At 45.7% G+C, this 22,023-nt stretch overlaps 1 protein-coding gene across 1 annotated transcript in view; it reads left to right on the top strand.

The window, feature by feature from the left end:
- The window catches only part of LOC112241441 (BTB/POZ domain-containing protein KCTD16-like), a 61,507-nt gene extending 40,609 nt beyond the window's left edge, over nucleotides 1-20,898 (top strand). Inside the window, exons 2-3 of the mRNA XM_042326051.1 lie at nucleotides 20,293-20,511; nucleotides 20,654-20,898. Of these exons, the coding sequence (XP_042181985.1) occupies nucleotides 20,293-20,511; nucleotides 20,654-20,898 (464 nt within the window). The remainder of the gene's footprint in view (nucleotides 1-20,292; nucleotides 20,512-20,653) is intronic.
- The last annotated feature ends 1,125 nt before the right edge of the window (nucleotides 20,899-22,023 follow it).

Genomic DNA, 22,023 nt, shown 5'->3' with positions numbered 1-22,023 from the left:
CCTTCTCTCCCTTTCTCACCCCTCTTTTCATCTCATCCCCCTCTCCCTGTCTTATCCCTCTCCCTCTCTCCCTGTCTTATCCCTCTCCCTCTCTCCCTGCCATTATCCCTCTCTCACTGCCATTATCCCTCTCCCTCTCTCCCTGCCATTATCCCTCTCCCTCTCTCCCTGTCTTATCCCTCTCCCTCTCTCCCTGCCATTATCCCTCTCTCACTGCCATTATCCCTCTCCCTCTCTCCCTGCCATTATCCCTCTCCCTCTCTCCCTGCCATTATCCCTCTCCCTCTCTCCCTGCCATTATCCCCCTCTCTCCCTGCCATTATCCCTCTCTCACTGCCATTATCCCTCTCCCTCTCTCCCTGCCATTATCCCTCTCCCTCTCTCCCTGCCATTATCCCTCTCCCTCTCTCCCTGTCTTATCCCTCTCCCTCTCTCCCTGCCATTATCCCTCTCTCACTGCCATTATCCCTCTCCCTCTCTCCCTGCCATTATCCCTCTCCCTCTCTCCCTGCCATTATCCCTCTCCCTCTCTCCCTGCCATTATCCCTCTCCCTCTCTCCCTGTCTTTTCCCTCTCCCTCTCTCCCTGCCATTATCCCTCTCCCTCTCTCCCTGCCATTATCCCCCCCTCTCTCCCTGCCATTATCCCTCTCCCTATCTCCCTGCCATTATCCCTCTCCCTCGCTCCCTGCAATTATGCCTCTCTCCCTGTCTCATATATCTCCCCTCACCTCTCTCTCTCTCTCTCTCAGCATAATTTATGTTATGACAAGAGCTCTCACAATTCTCCAGACAGTATCCTTCTCTATCTGCCTAATGCTACTTCCTCTCTCTGATTCTCCCTCTCTCCCTGTCTCATCCCTCTCTCCCTGTCTCATCTCTCTCTCCCTGTCTCATCCCTCTCTCCCTGTCTCATCCCTCTCTCCCTGTCTCATCCCTCTCTCCCTGTCTCATCCCTCTCTCCCTGTCTCATCCCTCTCTCCCTGTCTCATCCCTCTCTCCCTGTCTCATCCCTCTCTCCCTGTCCCTGTCTCTTCCTCAGGACTGAGGAAGGGTCATCGCCTTGCATGTTTTTTCTTCCCCCCCAGTAAGACACACAGCCAGCCCAACAACACTTAAAGTGTGTGTATGCCTGTGTGTGTCTTCCAACTTCCACTTGTCATTGTCAATCAGAAAGATGTAATTGTCACTTTGCAAGTGGACAGCAAGGCTGGTGATGAGTCAGACCAGCACGACTCTGCTATATAGACTGGTGGTCTTCTAACTCTGCTATATAGACTGGTGGTCTTCTAACTCTGCTATATAGACTGGTGGGCTTCTAACTCTGCTATATAGACTGGTGGTCTTCTAACTCTGCTATATAGACTGGTAGTCATCTAACTCTGATATATAGACTGGTGGTCTTCTAACTCTGCTATATAGACTGGTGGGCTTCTAACTCTGCTATATAGACTGGTGGTCTTCTAACTCTGCTATATAGACTGGTAGTCATCTAACTCTGATAAATAGACTGGTGGTCTTCTAACTCTGCTATATAGACTGGTGGTCTTCTAACCATCCAACTCTGCTATATAGACTGGTGGGCTTCTAACCATCTAACTCTGCTATATAGACTGGTAGTCATCTAACTCTGATAAATAGACTGGTGGTCTTCTAACTCTGCTATATAGACTGGTGGGCTTCTAACCATCTAACTCTGCTATATAGACTGGTGGTCTTCTAACCATCTAACTCTGCTATATAGACTGGTGGTCTTCTAACTCTGCTATATAGACTGGTGGTCTTCTAACTCTGCTATATAGACTGGTGGGCTTCTAACCATCTAACTCTGCTATATAGACTGGTGGTCTTCTAACCATCTAACTCTGCTATATAGACTGGTGGTCTTCTAACTCTGCTATATAGACTGGTGGTCTTCTAACTCTGCTATATAGACTGGTGGTCTTCTAACTCTGCTATATAGACTGGTGGTCTTCTAACTCTGCTATATAGACTGGTGGTCTTCTAACTCTGCTATATAGACTGGTGGTCTTCTAACTCTGCTATATAGACTGGTGGTCTTCTAACTCTGCTATATAGACTGGTGGTCTTCTAACTCTGCTATATAGACTGGTGGTCTTCTAACTCTGCTATATAGACTGGTGGTCTTCTAACCATCTAACTCTGTTATATAGACTGGTGGTCTTCTAACCATCTAACTCTGTTATATAGACTGGTGGTCTTCTAACCATCCAACTCTGTTATATAGACTGGTGGTCTTCTAACTCTGCTATATAGACTGGTGGTCTTCTAACCATCTAACTCTGTTATATAGACTGGTGGTCTTCTAACTCTGCTATATAGACTGGTGGTCTTCTAACCATCTAACTCTGCTATATAGACTGGTGGTCTTCTAACCATCTAACTCTGCTATATAGACTGGTGGTCTTCTAACCATCTAACTCTGTTATATAGACTGGTGGTCTTCTAACCATCTAACTCTGTTATATAGACTGGTGGTCTTCTAACCATCCAACTCTGTTATATAGACTGGTGGTCTTCTAACTCTGCTATATAGACTGGTGGTCTTCTAACCATCTAACTCTGTTATATAGACTGGTGGTCTTCTAACTCTGCTATATAGACTGGTGGTCTTCTAACCATCTAACTCTGCTATATAGACTGGTGGTCTTCTAACCATCTAACTCTGTTATATAGACTGGTGGTCTTCTAACCATCTAACTCTGTTATATAGACTGGTGGGCTTCTAACCATCTAACTCTGCTATATAGACTGGTGGGCTTCCAACCATCTAACTCTGCTATATAGACTGGTGGGCTTCTAACTCTGTTATATAGACTGGTAGTCTTCTAACTCTGATATATAGACTGGTGGGCTTCCAACCATCTAACTCTGCTATATAGACTGGTGGGCTTCTAACTCTGTTATATAGACTGGTGGGCTTCTAACTCTGTTATATAGACTGGTAGTCTTCTAACTCTGATATATAGACTGGTGGGCTTCTAACCATCTAACTCTGCTATATAGACTGGTGGGCTTCTAACCATCTAACTCTGCTTTATAGACTGGTGGGCTTCTAACTCTGCTATATAGACTGGTGGTCTTCTAACTCTGCTATATAGACTGGTGGGCTTCTAACTCTGCTATATAGACTGGTGGTCTTCTAACTCTGCTATATAGACTGGTGGTCTTCTAACTCTGCTATATAGACTGGTGGTCTTCTAACTCTGCTATATAGACTGGTGGGCTTCTAACTCTGCTATATAGACTGGTGGTCTTCTAACTCTGCTATATAGACTGGTGGGCTTCTAACTCTGCTATATAGACTGGTGGTCTTCTAACTCTGCTATATAGACTGGTGGGCTTCTAACTCTGCTATATAGACTGGTGGGCTTCTAACCATCTAACTCTGCTATATAGACTGGTGGTCTTCTAACCATCTAACTCTGATATATAGACTGGTGGTCTTCTAACCATCTAACTCTGCTATATAGACTGGTGGGCTTCTAACCATCTAACTCTGCTGTATAGACTGGTGGGCTTCTAACCATCTAACTCTGCTGTATAGACTGGTGGTCTTCTAACTCTGCTATATAGACTGGTGGTCTTCTAACCATCTAACTCTGCTGTATAGACTGGTGGGCTTCTAACCATCTAACTCTGCTATATAGACTGGTGGTCTTCTAACTCTGATATATAGACTGGTAGTCTTCTAACCCTGCTATATAGACTGGTGGGCTTCTAACTCTGCTATATAGACTGGTGGTCTTCTAACCATCTAACTCTGCTATATAGACTGGTGGGCTTCTAACCATCTAACTCTGATGTATAGACTGGTGGTCTTCTAACCATCTAACTCTGATGTATAGACTGGTGGTCTTCTAACCATCTAACTCTGCTATATAGACTGGTGGTCTTCTAACTCTGCTATATAGACTGGTGGTCTTCTAACCATCTAACTCTGATATATAGACTGGTGGGCTTCTAACCATCTAACTCTGATGTATAGACTGGTGGGCTTCTAACCATCTAACTCTGATATATAGACTGGTGGGCTTCTAACCATCTAACTCTGATATATAGACTGGTGGTCTTCTAACCATCCAACTCTGCTATATAGACTGGTGGGCTTCTAACCATCTAACTCTGATATATAGACTGGTGGGCTTCTAACTCTGCTATATAGACTGGTGGTCTTCTAACCATCTAACTCTGATATATAGACTGGTGGGCTTCTAACCATCTAACTCTGCTATATAGACTGGTGGTCTTCTAACCATCTAACTCTGCTATATAGACTGGTGGGCTTCTAACCATCTAACTCTGATGTATAGACTGGTGGTCTTCTAACCATCTAACTCTGCTATATAGACTGGTGGTCTTCTAACTCTGATATATAGACTGGTAGTCTTCTAACCCTGCTATATAGACTGGTGGGCTTCTAACTCTGCTATATAGACTGGTGGTCTTCTAACCATCTAACTCTGCTATATAGACTGGTGGTCTTCTAACTCTGCTATATAGACTGGTGGGCTTCTAACCATCTAACTCTGATGTATAGACTGGTGGGCTTCTAACCATCTAACTCTGATATATAGACTGGTGGGCTTCTAACCATCTAACTCTGATATATAGACTGGTGGGCTTCTAACCATCTAACTCTGATATATAGACTGGTGGTCTTCTAACCATCCAACTCTGCTATATAGACTGGTGGGCTTCTAACCATCTAACTCTGATATATAGACTGGTGGGCTTCTAACTCTGCTATATAGACTGGTGGTCTTCTAACCATCTAACTCTGCTATATAGACTGGTGGGCTTCTAACCATCCAACTTGTCCTTGGATTAGTCCAAAGAGGTCCTTTTTAAATCAAATCTACCCCTGGCGGTACCCTGGAGTCACCCCCAATCCTGACCTCTTCAAATGAGCCTTGCTCTTCCTGTGCTAGAGTAGTGCTGATCTAAGATACATTTTGACTTTATATTATGAGGAATGAGATTACATGGAAAGATGGGGACTGATCTTAGATCAGCCCTCCTACACTGAGACACTGAAAACTACCCATACTTATTGTGGCTAACACTGAGACACTGAAAATACCCATATTTATTGTGGCTAACATTGAGACACTGAAAACTACCCATACTTATTGTGGCTAACACTGAGACACTGAAAATACCCATACTTATTGTGGCTAACATTGAGACACTGAAAACTACCCATACTTATTGTGGCTAACATTGAGACACTGAAAACTACCCATAGTTATTGTGGCTAACACTGATACACTATGAAAACTACCCATACTTATTGTGGCTAACACTGATACACTATGAAAACTACCCATACTTATTGTGGCTAATACTGAGACATTATGAATACTACCCATAGTTATTGTGGGTAACACTGATACACTATGAAAACTACCCATACTTATTGTGGCTAACACTGAGACACTGAAAACTACCCATACTTATTGTGGCTAACACTGAGACACTGAAAACTACCCATACTTATTGTGGCTAATACTGAGACATTATGAATACTACCCATAGTTATTGTGGGTAACACTGATACACTATGAAAACTACCCATACTTATTGTGGCTAACACTGAGACACTGAAAACTACCCATACTTATTGTGGCTAACACTGAGACACTGAAAACTACCCATACTTATTGTGGCTAACACTGAGACACTGAAAACTACCCATACTTATTGTGGCTAATACTGAGACATTATGAATACTACCCATAGTTATTGTGGGTAACACTGATACACTATGAAAACTACCCATACTTATTGTGGCTAACACTGAGACACTGAAAACTACCCATACTTATTGTGGCTAACACTGATACACTATGAAAACTACCCATACTTATTGTGGCTAATACTGAGACACTGAAAACTACCCATACTTATTGTGGCTAATACTGAGACATTATGAATACTACCCATAGTTATTGTGGGTAACACTGAGACACTATGAAAATTACCCATACTTATTGTGGCTAACACTGATACACTATGAAAACTACCCATACTTATTGTGGCTAATACTGAGACACTGAAAACTACCCATACTTATTGTGGCTAATACTGAGACACTATGAAAACTACCCATACTTATTGTGGCTAATACTGAGACATTATGAATACTACCCATAGTTATTGTGGGTAACACTGAGACACTATGAAAACTACCCATACTTATTGTGGCTAACACTGAGACACTATGAAAACTACCCATACTTATTGTGGCTAACACTGATACACTATGAAAACTACCCATACTTATTGTGGCTAATACTGAGACACTGAAAACTACCCATACTTATTGTGGCTAATACTGAGACATTATGAATACTACCCATAGTTATTGTGGGTAACACTGAGACACTATGAAAATTACCCATACTTATTGTGGCTAATACTGAGACATTATGAATACTACCCATAGTTATTGTGGGTAACACTGAGACACTATGAAAATTACCCATACTTATTGTGGCTAATACTGAGACATTATGAATACTACCCATAGTTATTGTGGGTAACACTGAGACACTATGAAAATTACCCATACTTATTGTGGCTAATACTGAGACATTATGAATACTACCCATAGTTATTGTGGGTAACACTGAGACACTATGAAAATTACCCATACTTACTGTGCTTAACTGTCTGAGTATTCTGGATTTCCTTGTCTCTCTCTCTACCTCTTTCTCTCTCAATTATTTAACATTTCTATTGAAGGGCTTTATTGGCATGGCAATCATATTTTTGACATTGCCAAAGCAAGTGAAATAAACTATACAAATTAATAGTAAGCATTACACTCACAGAAGTTCAAAAATAATAAAGACATTTCAAATGCAAATAGTTACAGTCGAAAAGGGTATTTACAATGTATTTACAATGGTGTATTTTATGTATTTACAATGGTGATTGCACACTTTGGTATTTATTTTTATTTAACGAGGCAAGTCAGTCAAGAACAAATTCTTATTTACAATGACGTCCTACAACGGCCAAACCTGGAGAAAGCTGGGCCAATTGTGCCCCACCCTGTGGGACTCCCAATCAAGGCCGGTTGTGATAAAGCCTGGAATCAAACCAGGGTGTCTGTAGTGATGCCTCAAGCATTGAGATGCAGTGCCTTAGACCACTACGCCACTCGGGAGCCCATTTCACCCAGTAGATATGGGAGTTTATCAAAATTTGATTTGTTTTCGAATTCCTTGTGGCTCTAATATGGGGAATATGGGAAATATGTGTCTCTAATATGGTCATACATTGGGCAGGAGGTTCGGAAGTGCAGCTCAGTTTCCACCTCATTTTGTGGGCAGTGTGCACATAGCCTGTCTTCTCTTGAGAGCCAGGTCTGTCTTCGGGGGCCTTTCTCAATGGCAAGGCTATGCTCACTGAGTCTGTACATAGTCAAAGCTTTCCTTAAGTTTGGGTCAGTCACAGTGGTCAGGTATTCTGCCACTATGTACTCTCTGTTTAGGGCCAAATAACATTCTAGTTTGCTCTGTTGTTTTGTTAATGCTTTCCCATGTGTAAAGTAAATATATTTTTGTTTTCTCATGATTTGGTTGGGTCTAACTGTGTTGGTGTCCTGGGGTTCTGTTGGATGTGTTTGTGTTTGTGAACAGAAGCCCAGGACCATCTTGCTTAGGGGACTTTTCTCCAGGTTCATCTCTCTGTAGGTCATGGCTTTGCTATGGAAGGTTTGGCAATCACTTCTTTTTAGGTGGTTGTAGAAATGAACAGCTCTTTTCTGGATTTTGATAATTAGCGGGTATCGGCCTAATTCTGCTCTGCATGCATTATTTGGTGTGTTATGTTGTACACTGAGAATATTTTTGCAGAATTCTGCATGCAGAGTCTCAATTTATGAATTCCTCACAACCATAAAGGGCAATGGGTTCTGTAACTGATTCAAGTATTTTTAGCCAGATCCTAATTGGTATGTTGAATTATATGTTCCTTTTGATGGCATAGAATGCCCTTCTTGCCTTGTCTCTCAGCTCATTCACAGCTTTGTGGAAGTTAACTGTGGCGCTGATGTTTAGGGCGAGGTATGTATAGTTTTTTGTGTGCTCTCGGGCAACGGTGTCTAGATGGAATTTGTATTCGTGGTCCTGGAGACTGGACCTTTTTTGGACCACCAGTATCTCTCTTTCTCTCCCCCTCTCTCTCCGTCCCCCTCTTTCTCTTTCTCTTTTCTCCTCTCTCTATCTCCCCCTCTCTCTTTCTCCCCCCCTCTCTCTCTCCCCCTCTCTCTCTTCCCCTCTCTCTCTGTCTCCCACTTTCTCTCTCGCTCTCTCTCTCTCCCCTACCCTCCCCCTCTGTCTCTCTGTCTGTACAAGGACATTCATGCCTGCTATCTCTGCCAGGCTAGCTAGCTCATACCCCTGCAAGGATGCTCTGGCCTAATTTGTGACTTAACAAGCACATAAACAAGGCATGTCCTAAGGCGGTGACAGGGACCGAGTCAGATGGGGGAATTCACTGGAGACAGAGGGAGTCAGTTGGAGGAGGAACTCACTGGAGACAGAGGGAGTCAGTTGGAGGAGGAACTCACTGGAGACAGAGGGAGTCAGTTGGAGGAGGAACTCACTGGAGACAGAGGGAGTCAGTTGGAGGAACTTACTGGAGACAGAGGGAGTCAGTCGGAGGAACTCACTGGAGACAGAGGGAGTCAGTTGGATGAGGAACTCACTGGAGACAGAGGGATTCAGTCGGAGGAGGAATTCACTGGAGACAGAGAGAGTCCGTCGGAGGAGGAACTCACTGGAGACAGATGGGAGTCAGTCGGAGGAACTCACTGGAGACAGAGGGAGTCCGTCGGAGGAGGAACTCACTGGAGACAGAGGGAGTAAGTTAGAGGAGGAACTCACTGGAGACAGAGGGAGTCAGTCGGAGGAGGAACTCACTGGAGACAGAGGGAGTCAGTCGGAGGAACTCACTGGAGAAAGAGGGAGTCAGTTGGAAAATAGGGGGACAGAATATCTAATGTGTGTTAGAAAGAGGGTATGGTGTGTTAGAAAGAGTGTGTGGTGTGTTAGAAAGAGTGTGTGGTGTGTTAGAAAGAGTGTGTGGTGTGTTAGAAAGAGTGTGTGGTGTGTTAGAAAGAGTGTGTGGTGTGTTAGAAAGAGAGAAAGAGAGAGGTTGGTTTGGAGATGATGTCAGAACAGATGGGGTACTTCATGATGAAATAGAGAAGTTTACTGCACCAGGCAGCACCAAGACAATCAGCCTTATTCTAGATTATTCAGATTTATTCAGACTTATTCACACCCCTCAGCTCTGTGTGTGGTTCTGGGTGAGTCTTTAAGGGTAGGGCTCTCTGGGTGAGTCTACCTGGGTGTGTCTGACTGTGTCAGGGGTGGAATAGCAGATTACATGTTTTACAAAAATTCCATCTCGCTAATGTAGAGGAAGAGACGAAATATTGTGGTCGTCTAGGAACAAGGCGTGGTAGTCTAGGAACAAGGCCTGGTCGTCTAGGAACAAGGCGTGGTCGTCATGGAACAAGGCGTGGTAGTCTAGGAACAAGTCCTGGTCGTCTAGGAACAAGTCCTGGTCGTCTAGGAACAAGGCGTGGTCGTCTAGGAACAAGGCCTGGTCTTCTAGGAACAAGGCCTGGTCGTCTAGGAATAAGGCCTGGTCGTCTAGGAACACGGCGTGGTCGTCTAGGAACAAGGCCTGGTCGTCTAGGAACAAGGCCTGGTCGTCTAGGAACAAGGCCTGGTCGTCTAGGTACAAGGCGTGGTCGTCTAGGAACAAGACGTGGTCGTCTAGGAACAAGGCCTGGTCGTCTAGGAACAAGGCCTGGTCGTCTAGGAACAAGGCCTGGTCGTCTAGGTACAAGGCGTGGTCGTCTAGGAACAAGGCCAGAAACCAGATAATAGCATCATACACATTTCAGGGCCGTTACATGGAAATTAATTGTGATGTTGCTATTGGCTGAGCAGAGAAGTTGACTGAGGAGGTGTGTTATGGGATTTTTGTGAAACATCATGAATGGAGTTTTGTAAACGATATAAAGAATTCTGATGCTTTACATTTTCCAAAGTCAACACAACTAACAACTCCATGTATCTTCTAGGATAAATCTATGTAGCCTCACATATATCATATTCCAGCACCATTAGAGAGGCTGCATGTGTGGGGCTCTTCTGCAGAGCAGAGCTACCTCACTGACTTACTGACTGTGTGTGAGCAATCTCATCAATAACAGAGGGGAGAGGTAGAGGAGAGGTGAGGAGGGGAGAGGTAGAGGAGAGGAAGAGGAGGGCAGAGGAGGGGAGTTGAGTGGAGAGGAGAGGTGAGGAGGGGAGGGGTAGAGGAGAGGAGTGCAGAGGAGTGGAGAGGTGAGGAGGGGAGGGGTAGAGGAAGAGGAGGGCAGAGGAGAGGAGTGGAGATGAGTGGAGAGGAGAGGTGGTGAGGGGAGAGGTAGAGGAGAGGAAGAGGAGGGGAGAGGAAGGCAGAGGAGAGGAGGGGAGAGGAGTGGAGAGGGAAAGGAGAGGAGGGCAGGGCAGAGGAGAGCAGGGCAGAGGAAAGGAGGGGAGAGGTAGAGGAGTGGAGAGGATGGGAGAGGTAGAGAAGAGGTAGAGGAGAGGAGGGCAGAGGAGAGGAGGGGGAGAGGAGAAGAGAGGAGGGGAGAGGTAGAGGAGAGGAGAGGAGGGCAGAGGAGAGGAGGGGAGAGGTAGAGAAGAGGTAGAGGAGAGGAGGGCAGAGGAGAGGATGGGAGAGGTAGAGGAGAGGAGAGGATGGGAGAGGTAGAGAAGAGGTAGAGGAGAGGAGGGCAGAGGAGAGGAGGGGAGAGGTAGAGGAGAGGAGGGCAGAGGAGGAGGGGAGAGGTAGAAGAGTGGAGAGGAGGGGAGAGGTAGAGGAGAGGAGGGGAGAGGTAGAGGAGTGGAGAGGAGGGGAGAGGTAGAGAAGAGGAGGTGAGAGGAGAGGAGGGGAGAGGTAGAGGAGTGGAAAGGACGGGAGAGGTACAGGAGAGGAGAGTTCTGTACTGTGAAAGAATATAGCCTGGAATGTCACAAGGACATTCACCACCCCCTCTATCTCTCTATCTCTCTCTCACTCTCCCAGAAACCCATAATAGCATCATAGACATTTCAGGGCAGTTACGTGTTTTTTTCTGTGCTGTTGAAGGTTTATTTTCTATACAGAAAATTCACGATGGAAACAAACCTTTAACACTACAGAAAAAACCCACATCATTTCAGGAACAGGATTCTCTCTCTACTCCCCGTTCTCTCCTCTCTCTCCAGTAAAACGTCCATCATGCCTGGATGTTGGTGGGCACAGCCCCCCGATGCAGTCTGATTCTCTTTCTGAGGAGGTGGTCTGATTTGCCTCTTTCCTCACAGACCCCATCCCAAATTGCACCCTATTCCCTATTATAGTGCAGGACTCATAGGGCTCTGGTCAAAAGTAGTGCACTATATAGGAAATAGGGAGCCATTTGGGACTCTGCCATGGATTAGTCATTAAAAAAGCTGTTAGCCACTGTCTCGCTCTCTCTCCGCTATCAGACTAATGCAATCACATCAACATGCAGAGATAAGGCTGTAATTACAGTGAAAAGCTGAGAGGCTCAAATCCCGGTTGAACTAAGCTCCCTGCTCCATATCAATTGGTGTACATACTGTCCACGTCCCAAATGGCACCCTATTCCATACATAGTGCACTACGTTTCACCAGAGCTCCTATGGGCCCTGGTCAAAAGTAGTGCACTGTGTTGGGAATAGGGTGCCATTTGGGATGTAGACACTGTATATGCATGTGCTCTCTGCAGGTAATGGCCCAATGATTGCTCTTAGTGAGACCGTTATTACTGTTGAGACTAGAGCCTTATATTGGGAAAACAATTACATGTAGGATGTTTTTGTCCATTTAGACTGTCTATGCGTGAGTAGTTTGATTATTGTTTAATGTAGTTTTATTCGTGTAAGCCACGGAGAGCAGAGAGAAGTCCGTGTGGATGTCTTCCCAGCCAGGATATAGGAAATTGAAAAACAGAACTTGGAAAGTTGAAATGGAAAGTGTTTCTTCAGGGGAGATACAAGGTCCTCGAAGACATGAGTGAATATAAAACAAATATGAAAATAAACCGTCCCATCTGTAGTCTTCTGTTTTCCTCCTAACCTTCCCAGCTGTAGTCTTCTGTTTTCCTCCTAACCTTCCCAGTCGTAGTCTTCTGTGTTCCTCCTAACCTTCCCAGCTGTAGTCTTCTGTTTTCCTCCTAACCTTCCCAGCCGTAGTCTTCTGTGTTCCTCCTAACCTTCCCAGTCGTAGTCTTCTGTGTTCCTCCTAACCTTCCCAGTTGTAGTCTTCTGTTTTCATCCGAACCTTCCCAGTCATAGTCTTCTGTTTTCCTCCTAACCTTCCCAGTCGTAGTCTTCTGTGTTCCTCCTAACCTTCCCAGTCGTAGTCTTCTGTGTTCCTCCTAACCTTCCCAGTTGTAGTCTTCTGTTTTCATCCTAACCTTCCCAGTCGTAGTCTTCTGTTTTCCTCCTAACTTTCCCAGTCGTAGTCTTCTGTGTTCCTCCTAACCTTCCCAGTCGTAGTCTTCTGTGTTCCTCCTAACCTTCCCAGCCATAGTCTTCTGTTTTCCTCCTAACCTTCCCAGTTGTAGTCTTCTGTTTTCCTCCTAACCTTCCCAGCACCTTGGCCTTCTTTCATTAGCTGGTCAGGTTCAGAAGACAGTAACATTTTATCTTGGTAAGGCGTCTACTGAAAAACATCCTATTCAGAGCATATCCAGAGGCTGTGTGTGTGTCTGTGTATGAGTGTTTAAGTGTGTATGAGGGCATATCCACAGGCAGTTGAACCACTGTCAGTTTTACTGCTCGTATCAATCCTCACTGACAGCAGGTCAAAAAGACATTCTGACCCACACAATTCACTCCGCCTTCATCTCAGCAACCTCAATCTGCTCCTACTGCATGTGTAACACTCAAGATTAATGATGTTTTAAGTTTTGTCCCAAATGGCAACCCATACCCTTTAGATAGTGCACTACTTTTGGCTATGTACAAGAGGGTTCTTCGGCTGTCTCCATAGGATAACCCTTTTTTGGTTCCAGGTGGAACCCTTTTTGATTCCAGGTAGAACCCTTTGTGGTTCCAGGTAGAACCCTTTTTGGTTCCAGGTGGAACCCTTTTTGATTCCAGGTAGAACCCTTTTTGGTTCCAGGTGGAACCCTTTTTGATTCCAGGTAGAACCCTTTGTGGTTCCAGGTAGAACCCTTTAGGGCTTGCAGATGATGTACGGATGCCTCCTGGCAGCCATGTTGGAAGATCACCGCGTTAATTCTTCTGACAACAACAACAACAACAAGTGCCTAAAATGAGTTGATTCTTCACCACGGTCATTTTCTGTGGAGTATTTGGCTGCTCTAACAAGGCAGGAAAGACAACAGGAAAATATATGTTCACAGATTCCCTGCAATCATGAAACACCGTTGGTGACACCAATAAGATAAGTCTCGAGAACTGTCAGAAAAGCCAAGAAACCTTTTTGTCCGTCTAGACCTGAAACTAGAGAGCAGTCAGTACAGGGTCTGCTGTGATCATTTCATCACTGACTGGTGAGTCATGTCTGATCAATTTCATCACTGACTGGTAAGTCAAGTCGGATCAAGTTTGAGTTTAGTTTAGCTATGCTAGCCAGGTATTACACAACAACACTACAGTAAATTAGCCAAAATAGCTAGATAGCTTATAGTCTAGCTATTAGCATGTAGTCTAGCTATTAGCTTGTAGTCTAGCTATTAGCATGTAGTCTAGCTATTAGCTTGTAGTCTAGCTATTAGCTTGTAGTCTAGCTATTAGCATGTAGTCTAGCTATTAGCTTTTAGTCTAGCTATTAGCTTGTAGTCTAGCTATTAGCTTGTAGTCTAGCTATTAGCATGTAGTCTAACTATTAGCTTGTAGTCTAGCTATTAGCTTGTAGTCTAGCTATTAGCTTGCAGTCTAGCTATTAGCATGTAGTCTAGCTATTAGCTTGTAGTCTAGCTATTAGCATGTAGTCTAGCTATTAGCTTGTAGTCTAGCTATTAGCATGTAGTCTAGCTATTAGCATGTAGTCTAGCTATTAGCTTGTAGTCTAGCTATTAGCATGTAGTCTAGCTATTAGCTTGTAGTCTAGCTATTAGCTTGTAGTCTAGCTATTAGCATGTAGTCTAGCTATTAGCTTTTAGTCTAGCTATTAGCTTGTAGTCTAGCTATTAGCTTGTAGTCTAGCTATTAGCATGTAGTCTAACTATTAGCTTGTAGTCTAGCTATTAGCTTGTAGTCTAACTATTAGCTTGTAGTCTAGCTATTAGCTTGTAGTCTAGCTATTAGCTTGCAGTCTAGCTATTAGCATGTAGTCTAGCTATTAGCATGTAGTCTAGCTATTAGCATGTAGTCTAGCTATTAGCTTGTAGTCTAGCTATTAGCTTGTAGTCTAGCTATTAGCTTGTAGTCTAGCTATTAGCATGTAGTCTAGCTATTAGCTTTTAGTCTAGCTATTAGCTTGTAGTCTAGCTATTAGCTTGTAGTCTAGCTATTAGCATGTAGTCTAACTATTAGCTTGTAGTCTAGCTATTAGCTTGTAGTCTAGCTATTAGCTTGCAGTCTAGCTATTAGCATGTAGTCTAGCTATTAGCTTGTAGTCTAGCTATTAGCATGTAGTCTAGCTATTAGCTTGTAGTCTAGCTATTAGCATGTTGTCTAGCTATTAGCATGTAGTCTAGCTATTAGCTTGTAGTCTAGCTATTAGCATGTAGTCTAGCTATTAGCTTGTAGTCTAGCTATTAGCATGTAGTCTAGCTATTAGCTTTTAGTCTAGCTATTAGCTTGTAGTCTAGCTATTAGCTTGTAGTCTAGCTATTAGCATGTAGTCTAACTATTAGCTTGTAGTCTAGCTATTAGCTTGTAGTCTAGCTATTAGCTTGCAGTCTAGCTATTAGCATGTAGTCTAGCTATTAGCATGTAGTCTAGCTATTAGCATGTAGTCTAGCTATTAGCTTGTAGTCTAGCTATTAGCATGTAGTCTAGCTATTAGCTTGTAGTCTAGCTATTAGCATGTAGTCTAGCTATTAGCTTGTAGTCTAGCTATTAGCATGTAGTCTAGCTATTAGCATGTAGTCTAGCTATTAGCATGTAGTCTAGCTATTAGCTTGTAGTCTAGCTATTAGCATGTAGTCTAGCTATTAGCATGTGTTGCGTGAGTTTCAAGTTTTGGGGAAGCAATTTTTATCTACCTTTATAACAAAGGATCGCATGTGTCAATCATCGCATTTGCAGACTAATGTAGGTCTACTATTCCTAATGTGATGAGAAGATTGGATAGTGATAATTTAGGCTATTAATAAACTCTATCAGCATAGGAATTATAGGCTATGGCAGAGGCGTTTCTTTCCTTTGCACTGGAAAAATGTGGATTTTGATAAACATTTCATGCAATTCTACTACACTTCATATAACTGGAGATATTAGCATAATCTTTTTTAATGTGATTGCAGTCTAGGCCTACTCTGCCGACACTGACAACAGATCACTAAAAACGACCGTGTCTTGAATGCAACCATGTAATCTAGGCCAAAAAGGGGTCATGGCTAAAAGGATCCAGCTTTTGTCAAATTAACATCAAAAGTATTTTTTGTTGTTGTTGTTGCATTTTAGCTAACCCTAACCTTTTTCCTAACCTTAACCCGAATTCCCCTAACCTGCTACGTAAATTCTCCTAACCTGCTGAGTAAATTCTCCTAACCTGCTGAGTAAATTCTCCTAACCTGCTGAGTAAATTATCCTAACCTGCTGAGTAAATTATCCTAATCTGCTACGAAATGAGAAATATGACGTTAATTTGACAACAGCTGGATCCCTTCTAGCCATGACCATGAAAAGGGAGACATGAAGTCCATATAGCCCGGAGGACAATATTGCCCCAAAACCTCCAGTGGTTATCATATAATAACACAATTATCATTTGTTGAGAACTTTATTCATAAAAGGATGGAAAATGTATGGACATTACAGCATAGGACAAAGGACAAAGGCGTGTTGACTATTAGTTGATCCAGCCCAACAATAGACACGAAAACACCTGAATGAATTAGACACAGCCAAACACTTAAGAGCCCTGATGGTTTAGGTGACCTGAAGATGCGATATTCTAACATTAGGTGTGCTTTTTATTTGTTTACGTACTGTAGGTTCACCAGCTGACCTCTATCAAGAAACCCATGTCAAATGGATTCCAATTGTGAAGATGAGCAACGCTGCATTAGCATCAGTTTCTACTGTATACTGTACTCGATACCATCTACTGCATCTTGCCTATGCCGTTCTGTACCATCACTCATTCATATATCTTTATGTACATATTCCTTATCCCTTTGCACTTGTGTGTATAAGGTAGTAGTTTTGGAATTGTTAGGGTAGATTACTCGTTGGTTATTACTGCATTGTCGGAACTAGAAGCACAAGCATTTCGCTACACTCGCATTAACATCTGCTAACCATGTGTATGTGACAAATAACATTTGATTTGATTTGATTTGAAGATGAGCAACTCTGCAGCAGCATCAGTTTCTACTGTGAAGATGAGCGACTCTGCAGCAGCATCAGTTTCTACCTGTGAAGATGAGCAACGCTGCAACAGTTTCTACTGTGAAGATGAGCAACGCTGCAACAGTTTCTACTGTGAAGATTAGCAACTCTGCAGCAGCATCAGTTTCTACTGTGAAGATGAGCAACGCTGCATCAGTTTCTACTGTGAAGATGAGCAACTCTGCAGCAGCATCAGTTTCTACTGTGAAGATGAGCAACGCTGCATCAGTTTCTACTGTGAAGACGAGCAACGCTGCATCAGTTTCTACTGTGAAGATGAGCAACGCTGCATCAGTTTCTACTGTGAAGATGAGCAACGCTGCAACAGCATCAGCATCACCTGCACTCTGGAGGGTCCAGGCTAAAGTGGGCATCCAGCCTGGAGGAGTGGTGCCAAGGCTGCGCACCAGAGCTCCAGTGCTCCTCCACAGCCCGGTTTATCCGGTGCCTCCTCTACGCACCAGGCCTCCTGTAGGTCTCCCCCTGGTGGGCCCTGTGGCAGCCCCACGCACCAGGCTGTCTCTCCGTCTCCTCCCTCCAGGGTCGCCCTCCTGTCCGGAGCTGCCAGAGTCGCCCTCCTGTCCGGAGCTGCCAGAGTCGCCCTCCTGTCCGGAGCTGCCAGAGTCGCCCTCCTATCCGGAGCTGCCAGAGTCGCCCTCCTGTCCGGAGCTGCCAGAGTCGCCCTCCTGTCCGGAGCTGCCAGAGTCGCCCTCCTGTCCGGAGCTGCCAGAGTCGCCCTCCTGTCCGGAGCTGCCAGAGTCGCCCTCCTGTCCGGAGCTGCCAGAGTCGCCCTCCTGTCCGGAGCTGCCAGAGTCGCCCTCCTGTCCGGAGCTGCCAGAGTCGCCCTCCTGTCCGGAGCTGCCAGAGTCGCCCTCCTGTCCGGAGCTGCCAGAGTCGCCCTCCTGTCCGGAGCTGCCAGAGTCGCCCTCCTGTCCGGAGCTGCCAGAGTCGCCCTCCTGTCCGGAGCTGCCAGAGTCGCCCTCCTGTCCGGAGCTGCCAGAGTCGCACTCCTGTCCGGAGCTGCCAGAGTCGCCCTCCTGTCCGGAGCCTGCAGTACAGCCCTTCAGTCCAGAGGCGCTCTTTAGTCCAGAGGCGCTCTTCAGTCCAGAGGCGCTCTTTAGTCCAGAGGTGCTCTTCAGTCCAGAGGCGCACTTCAGTCCAGAGGCGCCCTTCACTCCAGACTCGCCCTCCAGTCCAGGGCTCTCTACGAGCGTCTTCAGTCCGGGGTCGGCGGTGATGGTCCACGTCCCTCACCAGAGCCGCCACCGCGGAGTAATGCCCACCCAGTCCCTCCCCTATAGGTTCAGGTTTTGCGGCCGGAGTCCGCACCTTATGTCTCTATTTTTGGTTTGGTCAGGGTGTGATTTGGGTGGGCATTCTATGTTCATGTTTCTATGTTTTCTATTTCTTTGTGTTTGGCCAGATATGGTTCTCAATCAGGGACAGCTGTCTATCGTTGTCTCTGATTGGGAATCATACTTAGGTAATGTTTTCCCCTCCTTCTGTGTGGGATCTTGTTCTTCGTTTGTTGACCAGTTAGTTTTCACTACGAAGCTGGTCGGTCGTTGTTTTCTTTATTGTTTTGTTTTGTCTAAAAGTTTCACTTCAACAATAAATATTATGTGGAACTCAAGGAACGCTGCGCCTTGGTCTCATCCTTCCGACGACAGCCGTTACAACATGGACTTGCTCCTACCTATCTTTCCAATTTGGTCCTGCTGTACATACTTACATGTACGCTACGGTCACAAGACGCATGTATCCTTATTGTCCCTAGAATTTCTAAGCAAACAGCTGGAGGCAGGGCTTTCTCCTATAAAGCTCCATTTTTATGGAATGGTATGCCTATCCAGTTGAGTCACTGACGTGATCTCCCTGTCCGGGTTGGCACCCCCCTCGGATTCGTGCCGTGGAAGAGATCTTTGTGGGCTATACTCTGCCTTGTATGAGGGTAGTAAGTTGGTGGTTTGAAGATATCCCTCTAGTGGTGCGGGGGCTGTGCTTTGGCAAAGTGGTTGGGATTATATCCTGCCTGGTTGGCCCTGTCCAGGGGTATTGTGGGACGGTGCCACAGTGTCTCCCGTCCCCTCCTGCCTCCAGTATTTATGCTACAATAGTTTATGTGCTGTGGGTCTAGGGTCAGTCTGTTATATCTGGAGTATTTCTCCTGTCTTATCTGGTGTTCTGTGTGAATTTAAGTATGCTCCCTCTAGTTCTTTCTTTCTTTCTTCTCGGAGGACCTGAGCCCTAGGACCATGCCTCAGGACTACCTGTCCTCCAGTTTCAACCGTTCTACCTGCGGCTATGGAAACCTGACCTGTTCACCGAACGTGCTACCTTGTCCCGGACCTGCTGTTTTCGAAACTCTCTCTCTCTACTGCACCTGCTGTCTCTAACTCTGAATGATCGGCTATGAAAAGCCAACTGACATTTACTCCTGAGGTGCTGGCCTGTTGCACCCTCTACAACCACTGTGATTATTATTATTTGACCCTGCTGGTCATCTATGAACGTTTGAACATCTTGGCCATGTACTGTTATAATCTCCACCCGGCACAGTCAGAAGAGGACTGGCCACCCCTCAGAGCCTGGTTCCTCTCTACCCAGTACAGCCAGAAGAGGACTAGCCACCCCTCAGAGCCTGGTTCCTCTCTACCCGGTACAGCCAGAAGAGGACTAGCCACCCCTCAGAGCCTGGTTCCTCTCTACCCAGTACAGCCAGAAGAGGACTAGCCACCCCTCAGAGCCTGGTTCCTCTCTACCCAGTACAGCCAGAAGAGGACTGGCCACCCCTCAGAGCCTGGTTCCTCTCTACCCAGTACAGCCAGAAGAGTACTGGCCACCCCTCAGAGCCTGGTTCCTCTCTACCCAGTACAGCCAGAAGAGGACTGGCCACCCCTCAGAGCCTGGTTCCTCTCTACCCAGTACAGCCAGAAGGGACTGGCCACCCCTCAGAGCCTGGTTCCTCTCTTTCAGCCAGAAGAGGACTGGCCACCCCTCAGAGCCTGGTTCCTCTGCAGTACAGCCAGAAGAGGACTGGCCACCCCTTAGAGCCTGGTTCCTCGTTAGGTTTCTTCCTAAGGTTCCTGCCTTTCTAAATAGTTTTTCCTGCCATTGGTGATTCTACCTCTGCATTGCTTGGTGTTTGGGGTTTTAGGCTGTTTCTGTCCATCAGCACTTTGTGACATCACTGATGTAAAACTTTATAAATACATTTGATTGGTTGATGTTCACACAAGCAGGTGTCCAAATACTTTTAGTAATGTATAGTCCATCCATCAGACACACACACACACACACACACACACACACACACTCAGAGGCTCAGTAATGAAAGGTCAGTGATGCTTCCTATTGAAGATGTCTTGATGACATTGGGCTATGGTCATTTGTCAGGGTTTGTCTGTTCAGTAACTGGTCTGTTTGATTATACATCTGTCAGTGTAGGCCGAGAGCTCGTTAGCTAATAATGACGTATTGTGTGAGGATTCCCTCACATTTACTCACATCTATGATAATTGATGAATTCAATATGTGAGTCATTTGTGAACTATAGCCTGCAGTCTCTATCTTCTTTTGTCACTTCAGTTATGGAAATCAGGTGTCATTCAAGATGAAACTCAATGTTGTGTGTCTGTCTACACACATATCTTCTCCAGGTGGCCCATCCAGGTGGTCCTCGTCCCACTGCGACTGCTGCTGCAAGAGCCACAGGAGCGAGCGTGAGGGAGAGAGCGGCACTTCTTTGAACGAGCTCTCTACTTCCTGTTCCGAGACCCAATCAGAAGCCAGCTCCCCTCAGGGCACTGTCATCTGTGGTTCCGTCAGCCGACAGCCTCACCCCATCGCCCAGACCCTGGAACGGCCACTGAAGAAAGGTGTGGGTGTACCTCTCCTCTTGTACTTCCTGTTTTACACTTTTCCCCTTGGGTGACCTTGGGTGACCTTGGGTGTTTTGAAAGGCATCTGTCAAATAAAATCTCTTGTTCTTCTTCTTCTCCTCCCCCCTCCTCAATAAAGGTCCCGTTCAGCTGCTCCAGCCGTCGGAGGTGAGGAGGAAGACGGACCTGCTCCGTGTGAGGACTATGGGGATCAGGGAGCACCGGGACGCTGCAGCCAAGAGGAAGGCCAACAAGGAGAAGTTAACACCGGAGCAGGAGCTGGAGAGGTGCATCCAGGACTTCCACAGGATCAGGATTCCTGAACGCTTCCCGGAGAGGAAGTACATGTGGCAACAAGAACTGCTGAGGAAGTACCGTCTCTAAGGGGAGGGAGGGAGGGAGGAGAGGGGGAAGGAGGGAGGAGGGTAAGGAGGGGACGGGGGGGGGGGAGGGAGGGAGGGGGGGGGGTAAGGAGGGGAGGGAGGGAGGGGGAGGGAGGGGGAAGGATGGGGAGGAGGGAGGGAGGGAGGAGGAGGGGAAGGATGGGGAGGGAGGGAGGGAGGGAGGGGAAGGATGGGGAGGGAGGGAGGGAGGGAGGGAAAGGGAGGGAGGGAGGGAGGGAGGGAGGGAGGGAGGGAGGGAGGGAGGGAGGGAGGGAGGAGGGGAGGGGAGGGAGGGAGGGAGGGAGGGAGGAGGGGAAGGAGGGAGGGAGGGAGGGAGGGAGGGTGGGTGGGTGGGAGGGAGGGAGGGAAAGGGAAGGAGGGGGGGGGGGAGGAGGGGAAGAAGGGGAGGGGGAAGGAGGGAGGCAGGGAGTTAGGGAAGGAGGGAGGAGGGATAGAGCCCATTCCCAACAGTGCAGAGTTAAAAAGTAAGACAAATATTTGCACAAAAAAAGGAAATAATATCACAATAAAAACAATAACGAGGCTATAAACAAGGAGTACCAGTACTGAGTCACTGTCCAGGGGTACGAGGTAGTTGAGGTAATAACTACACTACACTACCATTCAGAAGTTTGGGTTCACTTAGAAATGTCCTTGTTTTTTTTAAGAAAAACCCATTTTTTGTCCATTAAAATAACATAAAATTGATCAGAAATAATGTTGGCATTGTTAATGTTGTAAATGACTATTGTAGCTGGAAACGGCAGATTTTTTATGGAATATCTACATACGCGTACGGAGGTCCTTTATCAGCAACCATCACTCCTGTGTTCCAATGGCACGTTGTGTTAGCTAATCCAAGTTTATCATTTTAAAAGGCTAATTGATCATTAGAAAACCATTTTGTAATTATGTTAGCACAGCTGAAAACTGTTGTACTGATTAAAGAAGCAATAAAACTGGCCTTCTTTAGACTAGTTGAGTATCTGGAGCATCAGCATTCGTGGGTTCGATTACAGGCTCAAAATGGCCAGAAACAAAGAACTTTCTTCTGAAACTCGTCAGTCTATTCTTGTTCTGAGAAATGAAGGCTAATCCATGCGAGAAATTGCCAAGAAACTGAAGA

This window comes from Oncorhynchus tshawytscha, linkage group LG08, assembly GCF_018296145.1.
Source record: "Oncorhynchus tshawytscha isolate Ot180627B linkage group LG08, Otsh_v2.0, whole genome shotgun sequence".
Lineage (NCBI taxonomy): Eukaryota > Metazoa > Chordata > Actinopteri > Salmoniformes > Salmonidae > Oncorhynchus > Oncorhynchus tshawytscha.
The sequence above is the reverse complement of the archived record's forward strand: the minus strand, read 5'-3'. Positions and strand labels throughout refer to the sequence as shown.